Source organism: Polistes canadensis, unplaced genomic scaffold, assembly GCF_001313835.1.
Source record: "Polistes canadensis isolate GaletaPanama2010 unplaced genomic scaffold, ASM131383v1 scaffold_50, whole genome shotgun sequence".
In the NCBI taxonomy this organism is placed as follows: Eukaryota; Metazoa; Arthropoda; class Insecta; order Hymenoptera; family Vespidae; genus Polistes; species Polistes canadensis.
In genome coordinates this window covers 147,040-160,143 of record NW_014569597.1, presented here as the reverse complement: position 1 = coordinate 160,143, position 13,104 = coordinate 147,040, and the positions used below count along the sequence as shown (strand labels likewise).

The 13,104-nt window shown below is 33.9% G+C and overlaps 1 protein-coding gene across 7 annotated transcripts in view; it reads left to right on the top strand.

Moving 5' to 3' along the window:
* Positions 1-743: 743 nt before the first annotated feature.
* Positions 744-13,104, top strand: part of LOC106785418 (paired amphipathic helix protein Sin3a) — a 19,493-nt gene continuing 7,132 nt past the window's right edge. Inside the window, exons 1-16 of one of the 7 annotated variants that reach the window (XM_014745857.1) lie at positions 744-1,261; positions 3,939-3,999; positions 4,768-5,054; positions 5,165-5,338; positions 5,403-5,555; positions 5,645-5,976; positions 6,519-6,756; positions 6,891-7,148; positions 7,309-7,719; positions 9,045-9,496; positions 9,594-10,068; positions 10,169-10,415; positions 11,081-11,446; positions 11,545-11,714; positions 11,867-12,061; positions 12,584-12,862. In XM_014745857.1, the coding sequence (XP_014601343.1) occupies positions 4,788-5,054; positions 5,165-5,338; positions 5,403-5,555; positions 5,645-5,976; positions 6,519-6,756; positions 6,891-7,148; positions 7,309-7,719; positions 9,045-9,496; positions 9,594-10,068; positions 10,169-10,415; positions 11,081-11,446; positions 11,545-11,714; positions 11,867-12,061; positions 12,584-12,862 (4,017 nt within the window). In that variant the 5' untranslated portion in view covers positions 744-1,261; positions 3,939-3,999; positions 4,768-4,787. Of the gene's footprint in view, positions 1,262-2,707; positions 2,758-3,938; positions 4,004-4,767; positions 5,055-5,164; positions 5,339-5,402; positions 5,556-5,644; positions 5,977-6,518; positions 6,757-6,890; positions 7,149-7,308; positions 7,720-9,044; positions 9,497-9,593; positions 10,069-10,168; positions 10,416-11,080; positions 11,447-11,544; positions 11,715-11,866; positions 12,062-12,583; positions 12,863-13,104 lie in introns of those variants that run through there. The other 6 variants (XM_014745858.1, XM_014745856.1, XM_014745862.1 and 3 more) reach the window with 6 other exon arrangements.

Sequence of the window (13,104 nt, the reverse complement as noted above, 5' to 3'; positions counted from 1 at the left end):
TTTTGGAACAGCTGTTGGGTGACGAAGATGGCGACTTCTTGGAGAGACGGGTGGGGAGGGGAATCGGTCGACGGTTGGATATCTTGTGCGATGCGCACGCATCTTGGCGGCTTCGCCGCCACGATCACCAGGGCCGTATCATTTTCATTAATAAACATAGGATTTTATTCTTTTACCATATTCAAAGAAAATATCAACAATTGCACTCGCCAAATAAGTAAACGATAATTATGATTTTGATAACAATCTATCTGTGCATTTCTATAAGCAAGAATTTACTTTTGCTAATGTTTTTCTCCAAATTTTCCTATCAAATTTGAATACCTTTTCTCGCTCTGTAATAGTGACGAAATTAAGTCGAGTTCACGTTAGATGATAGTGTTGAAATTGACGATGTATTCGCGCATAGAAACAAATCGTTCTATATTATTCGTTGTTGAATGCGAATTACGAAGAGAAACTTTAAATCCATTAAAATATCGTAATTATTATAAAAGATACGTTCAAATTTGCCGTGCTTCGTGTATGCTTTTGTAGTCGTTTAATTATCGTATTTAGAGTTCTTTCATAGATGAGAAATGAGTACGTCATAATTTCTTGTTCTTACATTGTGTTTCGTTGGCAATAAATATCACAAATTGAACTTCAATAAATTTGCTAAATCTTTTAGAAATAAATTAGGCATAGAATTTTGAGAAAGAAGGAGAGGCAAATATGAAAAAGGGAGCATTAATTTGATGAAAATATTTACTCGTAGATACTTAAAGGGTTTGTAGAGGAACACCAACCGCGCATCCGTTAATACGATCCTGCAGGGTTCCCCTACTCCTCCTCGATATCTCCCACCATTCGACTTTCCCCGTCCCGCTAGGCGGCCAATCGGTTCCTTGTTTGCCATACAAAATCCAATAGTTTGCCTTGTACCTTCGTGCAGTGCGAGAATGTATTTCGTATTTTCTACGAATTTCGGCGGATAGCGCGGTAATTCTTTCAGTAGCTCGACGTGTAATTGCGAAAATGTGCATTCTTTCGTGTCTATTTACGCACACTACACGATTTCGATGGTCTTAAGAAGATATCAAGAGAAATAAGCATAAGAGCAGGAGGCAAAGACAGAAATTCCGGTTCAATTTCGTGATAGAAGACCGGACGCCCGTTCTTGCAAGAAGAGCAAAAAAAGAAGAAAAAGTTGTAGAAAAGAAGCGAACGAAAGGAAGGAAGAGAAGAGGAGGAAGAAGAAGAAGAAAGCAGCTTCTCTCCGGTTGGTTTGATAGAAATAAAGAAAAAAAAAAACCTTCGCGTTTTACCGCACACTGCGACAACGACAATAGCTATTACGACGACACAACGACATGATACGACACGATACGACACGAGGGACAACGGAGGACGAGAACAACGGCGACGACGACGACGACGATGTCGTTGAAATCGACGTTGACGACGATGATGGTGCGGTAGCGACCTGGGAAAAGGGTCTTTTCTGTGTATTGGTAGTGCGTGTTGCCTCCGGTATCGCGGGAGAGACAGGGAGGGGGAAGGGGTTTGGGGAAACAGAAGAGGGCAAGGTGGGGAAGGAGGGGAAACAGAGAGAGAGAGAGAAAGCGTGTGTGCATACGTATGGCTCGTATCTAGTAAGAGAGAAAAAAGAAGTGGGGGGGGGGAGCGATACACAAAACCGATATCCCTCGCCCGTAAGCTATTCGGGAAAATGTGTTATGTATTTACGTAGAATATTGCGTAACATGTGGACCGGGAAGTATTTGAAAACGTGCAACACTGACAAGATTCTTCGTTCAGCTTGGTGCGCTTCCTTGGGTGTTTCGCGAAAATCAGGACCGTATGCGTCTCTTACAGCTGGCCGTCTACCGGCACTCTTTCTTTATTATCATTTCTGTTTCTTTAGTTATTTGCGAGCTTTGATATAATTCTGCTATAAAAGAGGAAGAGAAGAGAATAAGACAAATGTTTTGAAGAAAAAACGACAAAGACGACGATGACAAAGATTGTAACGATAAATAGCTAAAGAATGTAGACAGAGAAAAAAAAGTAAAAGGACAACGCACCTCTCTTTCAACCAAAGAATTAACTGTCGTGCATAATATATTACTTGTCGTTTCCGCCGTTCCAAAGAAATCATTTCTTTGTAATTTCTCTCTTTTCGAGTTCGAATTTGTTTTTTTCTTCTCAGTAGGGGAGAATATTCTCCAATAAAAATTCCTATCTAGGTATTTCAATGTTTCTTTTGTTTATTTCGGAAAGGAGCTTTTTAAATTTCCAGCCATGGTCGTTTTCGAGTTTTCTGCCCCCTCTTCTCTTTCTCTTTTTTTTTTCTTTCTCTCTCTCTCTCTCTCTCTCACACACACACACACACACACCGTCTTCTATTTCTACCACGCGAGGTCACGCGCGATAAGTAAGTTCTTCTCGCTTTGCTCGTTGGCGAGGAAGGTGCAGAGAGGCAGGGCGTAATTAAGTTTCTCTCTCTCTCTCTCTTTTTGTATATCGGTACTACATGCGTGTCGTAGGTTACGAATTAGAAACTATGGCTACGATTATTTTCTTCCAAGAAAAAATGAAAGAAGAAAGACGGAAATGGAGTAGTAAAAGAGAATACGGATAGAGGAATGTCGCTCGTGATGCGTGCAACACAGCACCCGACATACATGCCGCTCTTTCATCTTTGTGAATGAAGTAGAAAGAAGTTCTCTCTCGTTCTCTTTCTTTACATTTTTTCGTCGGCAGGGAGCAAGAGGGGTAAAGTATCTACGTTGAGATGGGGATTAACGAGTAGTAGTCGTGTTTCTAGTTCGGCGGCTCTTCGATTCGTTGGTTCGTTCGTCGTTTGTCCGTTAGTCCGTTCGTCCGTCCGTTCCTTCGTCGCTGCCGCGTCACGATAAAACGACTTATGTATGTATGTATGTATGTGAATAATGGATGATTGGTGGGTAAGGCGCGCTTCTTCGATATCCTCTTTTCCGTCATTTTTATTTTTGTGCAATAAACACCCTCTTCTCTTTGTTCGTTTATTCTTTCTTTGATGATGACGACACTTTTTGATTATACTAGATATGAACAACATCAAAATAGCAATTAGTTACAGTTAAAAACAATTTTAAACATCAAACTGTTTGACAGATAAATGAAATAGTTATTAGAATCAAGAAGATATAATTTAACGCTCAATATCGATCCATCGAAGCCTGTCGTGCTTCCGACCTTATCGCACTTGTAACACCATTATTAAACGCATCGAATTTCGCGGCTGTACGCTTTTGCCACACTACACCACCACTACACCACCGCCACCATGATTATTCTTTTCTCGCTGCCGTGAATATAGCGAAAAACATCGCTCGAGTGTAGCAGAAAGCAAGCGTACAGCAGAATAACTAAAACCCCTCGGAGTGAATGTCACTTTGGCGCTTAAGTATAGGAACGCTCTTATGTATGTATGTAATGTGCGCGCGCGTCCTACCTACCAATCTATCCATCCATCCATTATTTATCTATATAAGATATGTAATGTACTGCGCGCGCATGCATATATTTACGTGCGCACAATCTTAGATTGTTGTTATACCGTCATGTATATCCCGGTACGACGACGCGATGAATTTCTAAGGTTAGATTTAAACTTGCGTTTGTAATCCGTCATTTTTTTTCAAAACGTGAAAAGCAATTTTGCCTTATTCAGAGTATCAGAAAAACGTAAGCTAGTTGAGAGAAAAGAAACATATCTAGAAAGTGAAGTAGGGAAAAGGCGTTGTGTCTTCCTTTTTTCCATACGCGCAAAGAGCCTACGTCGCATGTTTTCTTCCTTCTGAAGCGTTACATTTCTGTTCGCGAAACAATGTTTTTAAAGGATGTTTCTCTATTAAATTAGTCTTGTTTCTTTTCTACATATTTTTATTCAAGTTGTTTTATGGTGCTCATAGTGGCTTTGTGGCGATTGTGTAGTGGTGAAGAAGGTTGCACGAATCACCGGGATGAAGTTGTGTGCGTGAGCATTTAATCGTATTAGTAAGGAAATATAGGAATAGCATTTTATAAATTACTAATATTTTCAATATTTAGTAATAATTCATACATTCACCGTAATAAAGTATGTATGTGTTTACGTTTGATTTTATCGTAAATGTGATTTTTCTTAAATTTAGTTTTTTTTTTATAAATAATGTAACCTATATGAGCATGCATCTTTAAACGAGATATTTGATTTTGTTTGTTAGAAATATTGTTCATCTTTTCTATTATTATATATTTTAACAAAATAAAATAATCATGCCAATATGCTTCATATAATCTGATTGATTATATATTTTTATACAAGTATTTTTTAAATGAAAACTGATATACGTTCTGCAATTTTTAATCGCAAGTGATTATATTTGAATGATTTAAGAATTTCATGAATTAAAGATTTAATCAAATCGTTCATCGAATTCGAACAATAATTGATTAAGGAATTGATTAACATAACAATAATTATTTTAATTTAGAATTGGAGTTTTTATTGGGATACGATTTTTTTGATTATATGAAGAAAGAGATAGAGTCGTTTAACAACAATTCCTAGTTAACGATTTAAATTTGAATTCTTCGTATTAGTGAATTACAGGAAATATAATGAATATTAACAATGGAATAATAGAGAGAAAATGAGAAGGAGAGATGAACAAATTTTATGTATATACTGAAATGTTGAATAGCTATTAATTAGGTATATAGACATTATGGATGTGAAAATAAAGTACATTGTTACAGCCTCCCCTATGTGATTTGCCATGAAACGCGTTCGCGGGCTGGATGAAATAGCGTCATCAGCAGCAACGTTAAAACCTTCATCAGTGAGCGGAGGAAGTGGTCTAAGCGGTGGTGGAGGATTAGAGTATCATTCAAGCAGTGGAATAGGCCTGATTGTACCTGGTCAAGCAGTTCGATCTGTTACTTCTAAAGAAATGCCGGGAAGTATACAATTTGGTACTGCCCAAGCTCAACAGCAGTATACCGGGGCAATTGTTGTACCAACTGCTACTCCATCCCCTATTAAAGTATGTTATATCGTCTTGATCTATAGAAGATCGTCATATCTATAAAATTTTATGTAAATTTAATGATTGTATGTAAAATTTTTCAAAAGAAAAGTTATATACTTTTTTAGGGAACTGGATCTGCAGGAGGACTTAATTCTACATGCAGCGGTACTAATGTAAATACAGGTGGTGGATTACATGGTGGAATAAGTAGTGGAAGCAATCACAGTATGGGTTCTCAGCAACCAACTACAGGATCGCAAACTCAAGTTCACACACAACAGCCAACAATTAGACATAAGGTTTTTATCATGCTTATTTAAGCAACCATCCATCATTATCGTTAACAATGGAATTGTTTTTTAGATACATTCAAGCAATGTAGCACCATTGGCATCTACTCCCCCAGGTCCTGGATTAGGTGGCGGCAGTGGATCTCAACAATTTCAAAGATTAAAAGTCGAAGATGCGTTATCTTATTTGGATCAAGTCAAGTACAAATTCAGTGATCAACCACAGGTTTGAATTTTATTTTTCACATTTTTTATGCACTAATAGTTAAGCCAGCGAATAGATAAGCTAATATTATATTCTTATTCTCTTTACAGGTTTATAATGACTTTTTGGATATCATGAAAGAATTCAAATCTCAGAGTATTGATACTCCAGGTGTTATTACACGAGTGAGCAATTTATTTAAGGGACATCCTGAACTGATTGTTGGTTTCAACACTTTTTTACCACCAGGCTACAAAATAGAAGTACAAGCAAATGAAAAAGGGTACGCATTCCAAGTATCAGTTAGTATTCCTAGTCCGACTGCTACTCATACAACAACGTTATCGCAACATCATTGTACGGTGAATGTTGGTTCACCACCTGTAGCAAGTCCGCCAACACAACCAGCAAAAGCACCACCAGTTTTACAAATAATGCAGGGGTAAGATCTCTAACGAATCTTCTACTTCTTTATATTTAATATAATTATTTGTACCAAAACTAATATTTTGTTGTTATATTAGGTTGGTGCTTAATAATTGCGGTTGTTGTTATAATCTTATACTCGATAATCTTATACTTAACGCTTATCTTTTAGTTGCTTTGTATTTAGTTATGCTCTAATAGTTAAATCAAATTGGTGCGATCGATTTTAATTTATATTATTCTCATTTTTCCTATTTTTCTATTTACGTCTATAAATTAGTTATGAAAAATTAGTCGGTAATAAGTACATTCGAGTGATTTTATTGAATGAATTAAAATCTGAATTTAAAGCAAGAGAAAGTTCTTTAAATTAAAACCATGCTTTTGATCATAAAATTAATTAATTAGCTTATGTACATTTAGATTTTGCTTTTGTAAATTTCGCGATGGAAAGAAAACTTTAACATTAAATTTTATTTCGAAGATATTTTAAAGCTACAATTATGTTAACGCCACCAACCTAATATTTGCTTTTCCAAAAATGGTATCCTTTTTTAGATCTGGGAGTATACATCATGCCTTGGCGAATAATATTTCCAACAGCAGTTTAACGGTTCATGCACCCTCGCCACCCCCTATTCAATCTTACAACAATTCTCATGTTAGTGCTGCACAAGCTCAGGCAGTAAGTCAAGCTCTTAGTCAAGCTCAAGATGGTATTCCGACCAGCGGCCAAACGCAACAAAGTCAACCTGTCGAGTTTAACCATGCTATTAACTACGTTAATAAAATTAAGGTTTGTTTTATCCTTTAAATGATAATAATAATAATAGAAATTTATGGATTAGATTTTGAATATACAGTAGATATTCGAAAAGAGAATTAAATGTTTATTAATTGTATATGTACAATGTTATTGTTTTCTTTTAGAATCGCTTTCAAGGTCAACCTGATAAATATAAACGATTTCTAGAGATATTACATACGTATCAAAAAGAACAACGTAATTTGAAAGAATCGGGTCATATAAGCGGTACAAGTACTGGTGGTAGTACTGCTACTAATGTTAAACATTTAACAGAAGCTGAGGTTTATAGTCAAGTTGCTAAATTATTTGAAAATCAAGAAGATCTACTTGCAGAATTTGGTCAATTTTTACCAGATGCGACTAATCAGCAAAGTTCGTTGGTGAGTCCTGCGATTGAAAGATGCATGTTCAATATTTTAAGTATTAGATACAAATATATATTAACTTTTATGTTTTCCTTATTTTCTTTTTTTTTTAAATTATTATCTACATAATAGGAAGAAGTAATTTTGTTTAATTATTAATATTAATCAGGACTAGTCTGCTATGTTTCAGAGTAACAAGACTGCTCCAGTAAGTGATCACACAACAATAATAAAGAAACCATTGAGTCTTAAAGCAACTTACAACAATTCTGCTAACATTTCACGAGATCTTCGGGAATCAAGTGGCACTTGTATATTGGAGCGTGATACCAGAGATCACAGAGATCGTGATCGTGAAAGAGATAGATCAGGCGTCCGAGAAATCAGCACTGGTCAAAAATTAGGTCACAGTACAGGCCAGCTAAAAAGGAGTCCATCATTTTCAACTTCTGTTACGGGAGGTAATTCTCACATTCAACATGGACCACCTCCATTAAAAAAGCACAAAGTAGCATCAATGCGAGATGTTACTATAGCTGAAGCTGGAAAATATGGTACATTGAACGATTATGCATTTTTTGACAAGGTTGGTATTTTTTTTTTTTCTTCTATTTAATTTTTCTCTCTCACTCTCTTTATATATATGGACCGTTTATTTTGAAAGTGGTGTAAGTCCATTTTAAAAAAAAAAAAAAAAAAATGAGATATCACGTAATTTATACTTAATTTAGTGTAAACTTTCTATTTATAACTAGTTAGTATTTAATTTCTTAAAAAATGTCAATGCTTTATCCAATTTAAAATTGGCCGGTAAAAGAAATTACGTAACCATTAATTATGAAAGTGGTGTAAGTCYAATTTCCATAGAAAAAAATAATATAAAAAAGAATTTCCTGTATACACCACAGGAATAATATGATATAAAATAGTGTAAACAACATAATAAATTCRTTTTACATGAAATGAAACGAGAGAATTTCGTTTCAACGAAGAACCTACAGAACGCAATCAAAAAACAGATAACAAGAAAAAACAATAAAAAAAGATAAATTGGTTGCAAACATTTTGGATAAGGTTTTGAAAAAGTGCACCCTATACTATTTTATATAAAATGTTGATGAAAGACACAAAACTGAAGACTTAAAATTTATCACCTATATGTCCGGAAAGACCAGTCAAAATTTGAAAAAATTGCCTGGTGTATTACGATGCTATGCCTATTACTTACGAAAAATATAAGAATATCAAGCAGTTATTACACTATATACCTTTTGTGCATCATAAATATTTAAAAACACTGTCACATGAAGAGCATAAATAAATACTACTTCTACTTTATTTCTTGTTATTGTTTGTAAAGAAAATTGGATTAATATGAAATATATTTTAAGTGATATTTGATTTTTCTAAACTGAAATTAAACGATTTTAACAGTTGACTAATTTTAAAAGTGGTATAAGTCCATTTTCAGCCTGTAAATATACATTATTTTAGTTAAATTAGCTTAAAAGTAATGTATATAATCAAATTACATATCGATAAATTAATAGAAATATTGTCAAACTTGATATAATTAATGAATATTTTTAAATTAACCAATATGCAAACCTTTAATTTTCTCAAAACAACAGAAAATGGACTTACACCACTTTCAAAATAAACGGTTCATATATTAACCCATTTGTACCATGCGTCTACTTTAGCTTTCTTGCCCAAACATCACCGATCAAATTCTCACAGATAGAAAAACTAATATTTCTTATGCGGAATAATCCGCGCTCGGTGATAGTAGGCAGTCGCAGCTCGCGGATATATCCGCGTTTGGTGATAGCAAACATTCGCGCTTGGATGCAAATGGGTTAATTTGTCTCTGTAATTAATTTGACTATTTGATTATTGATTATGTTGTAGGTTCGTAAGGCTTTAAAGTCACAAGAGGTCTATGAAAATTTTCTTCGGTGCCTTGTACTTTTTAATCAAGAAATCGTTTCTAAATCAGAATTGATACAATTAATTACACCTTTTCTTGGCCGTTTTCCGGAGCTTTTACGTTGGTTCAAAGATTTTCTGGGCCATTTATCTGATTCTTCCAATACATCAACAAATAATACAGGGAGCGGTCTAGGAGTCGAAGCACTTCCAAATAATGTGGCGCGTGGTCACCAAGAACGACCTCAAGGTGATTTAGCGATGGAAATTGATTATACAGCGTGCAAGCGATTAGGAGCTTCATATTGTGCTTTGCCTAAGTCTTATGTTCAACCAAAATGTACTGGTAGAACGCAATTATGTAAAGAAGTTTTAAATGATACATGGGTATCATTCCCAACTTGGTCAGAGGATAGTACATTTGTTACATCAAGGTAAATAAAACATTTTAAGATATTTCTCGATATAGTTTCTTTTTGTTTTTTAAATTAAAAAATTGTAAAGCTACAATATCATATAATGACTTTGCAGAAAAACTCAATATGAAGAATTTATTTATCGTTGTGAAGATGAAAGATTTGAGCTTGATGGCGTGATAGAAACCAATGCATCGACCATTAGGGTATTAGAAGGTGTCCACAAAAAGATGAATAGGATGAGCCAAGAAGAAATTCAAAAATTTAAACTAGATGATTGTCTTGGAGGTTATTCTCCCACGATACATCAACGTGCATTAAAAAGGATATATGGAGATAAAGCTGCTGATATTATAGAAGGTCTTAAAAAGAATCCTGTAGTTGCAGTACCAGTCGTTTTACGACGTTTGAAGAGTAAGGAAGAGGAGTGGCGAGAAGCTCAAAAAGGCTTTAATAAAATTTGGAGAGAACAGAATGAGAAATACTATTTGAAATCTTTAGATCACCAAGGTATTAATTTTAAACAAAACGATGTGAAAGCTTTAAGATCTAAAAGTTTATTTAATGAAATTGAGACTTTATATGACGAGGTTAGTATATCGTATAATTAATCTGTTCAAATTAATCTTTTTGGCTATTACCTGATAATTTTAATAGATATTGATATATGCTATTACAATTCTTTTATAGAGACACGAGCAAGTAGACGAAGGTACCAGTGATAATCAAGGAAACAGTGGTCCGCACTTAGTGTTACCTTATAAAGACAAATCTGTCTTAGATGATGCAGCTAATTTATTGATACATCATGTCAAACGACAAACTGCTATTCATAAAGAAGATAAACAGCGTATCAAACTCTTACTTAAGCATTTTATACCAGACCTCTTTTTTCATCAACGCCAAGAACTTAGCGACGATGAGAGAGATGAAGATGGTAGATATTATTCTAAATATATTTTAACAAACGAATAAATAATATCTATATATTGTATATATTAGAGTTAATGTTGTGAGATTATGCGGACTCTATAGAATGCCTGGGGCATTCTGTAGTAAATCGGGAAATCTGTGAAGCATTTGCACATCATGCACATAGTCCAGTGATTTCATAGATTGCCCAGATATTCTATAGAACGCCGGTTAATCTATAAAATTTGTTTCATTTGGCTGTTTTTAGAGATTGGGAAGGGGGAAGAAACTGAAGCAATTGTAAGCGAAACAAACCATTAAAATCTCCTTCCTTAAAATCATTTCCCTCAATCTCTAAAAACAGCAAAATAAAGCACATTTTATAGATTAACTGAAGCCTTCTGGTGCATTCTATAGAATAACTGCAATCTATACAATATCCGAAATTTGTTTTCATTTGCTTCGGGCATTTTATAAAATGTTCTTCGCGAACAGAAATTCTATAGAATGCCTGGGCATTCTATGCTTCTTCACATTAACTGTAACATATATACGGGCCAGTAATTTGTAACATAAGTAATAATGTAAAATAAGTCGTAAAATCAATTTTTTAAATTTTTGGCTTGCTCTGTTTTTATAATTACACACATACACACGCATGCATTTATTTTATATTAATTAATTGTTTAGATGACAAAGAGGATGTGGGTGTGGCAGCATGTAGTAATTCTCAATCTATAACCATGTCATCGCCACATGGTGGTCTTCAAGCAAACAGGAGTAAGGCCCCACTTTCCCCAGTCCTGTCTTCCACTTCGGTTAAAGTTGAACCTGATATCAAAATACCCATGCATGCCCTATCAAATGATCCTGAAGAGGCATACACTCTTTTCATGGGCAGTAATAATTGGTACCTCTTTTTGAGGTTACATCACATCCTCTGTGAAAGATTAACTAAGATGTATGAGAGAGCGGTTACCCTTGCAGAAGAAGAATCTAGATACAAACAGCAACGTAAGGAGAGTACTGCTGTGGCTCTTAGGTTAAAACCAAAAAGTAAGCAAGTCATTCCAAGTTTTTTCTATTAGGGAAATTAAATATATCTGGTTTTTATTTTATAACATATAGAAATATATCTTTTTTATTCAACATAGGTGAAATAGAAATCGAAGACTATTATCCTGCCTTTTTGGATATGGTGAAAAATGTTTTGGATGGAAATATGGAGAGTACGGCATATGAAGATACATTGCGTGAAATGTTTGGTATACATGCATATATTGCTTTTACTTTGGACAAGGTTGTGACATATGCTGTGAGACAAGTATGTATAATATTTTTTTAGTAAATCATTATTTATTTATAGTATAAATTTTTCTATCTTTTGTTCTTTTTCTTGTATTTTGTGTACATAATAGCATTTTTATCACTGCCATATATTAAATGCTAAAATAATATATAATGCAATTTTTATAGTTGCAGCATTTAGTGTCCGATCCTATATGTCAACAATGTATGGAGTTATTTCAAAGAGAACAACGTCAACCAAAAGAAAGTAGTGGAGCTGGTGGATTATGTGTTACAGCTTATATGAGGCTTGGTGCTGAACTTTCGTATCAGCGTAAAGCAGAAAAAACAATGGCTGATGAAAATTGTTTCAAAATATATATAGTAAGTAAACATTTTGCGATATATATGGACTGCATAATTGCAAAAGTATATTTTCCTCCTAAATAAAATAAGTTATATCAAAATATTTATTCACAATATGAAGGAAAATAAGTTTATTTTTTTTTAATTTCAAATGATATAAGTCTAGACATTTGTTTGATTTTATATCATTAGTTATAAATTTAGAAATATTTCTAAGTATATTTCTTATTACATTTTTTTTTACTTCAAATGAATATCTTTTACAGAATGACTTAATCAATATAATTAATTTTATTGCAAACAATTATGGATATTTTTTGTAAGATTAGTAATATTTCATATCATTTATGCACACTTATATACAATTGTTAACAATATTCATTTTGACAATATTATTAACATGCAGTGTAGATTTAATTTTATGTGAATATTATTTCTTTTTATATACTGATTCGAAGTATCTAATATAAAAATAATTATTTTATTATATATCATCTATTTATCAAATATTTGGTGTAAAATAGTTGTTTTGTATTACAGTATAAAAAGGATTGTAAAATGACAATGGAACTATTGGATACAGAAGGTGATGAGGCAATGGACAGTGGTTGTAGAGAGAAAGAAAGAGAAGGAGTTATGATATCTGAAAAATGGTCAACTTATGTGGAGAGGTTCTCTGCTCCGCCTGGTCAAACTAGCCCGAAAGATACTTCTGCTGCGGTAGACAATGAGCCAACGACCAATCATCCTGTGAGTAGTGACCAGGCAGCAAGGGGGGTTCGGGGCAGAAAGCGCAAGAACACTGACATTAGCAAGAAGGTATAGGATCCACATCCCTTTTCATAATCATTGCCAACCTTCGAATTTACATTCACTTGTATTTTGGTGTCTGTGATCGGAGTTGTAACATTATTTATCGGTTTTAAATCAGTGACCGAAATACAAACAACAAATCTATTTTAAGAAATTAGTATTTTCTTTTTCTTTTTATGTTAGGGCTTAAAAGGCAAATTAAAAGTTAATTAACTAAAAGTAATAATAAATAAATAAATAAATAAATA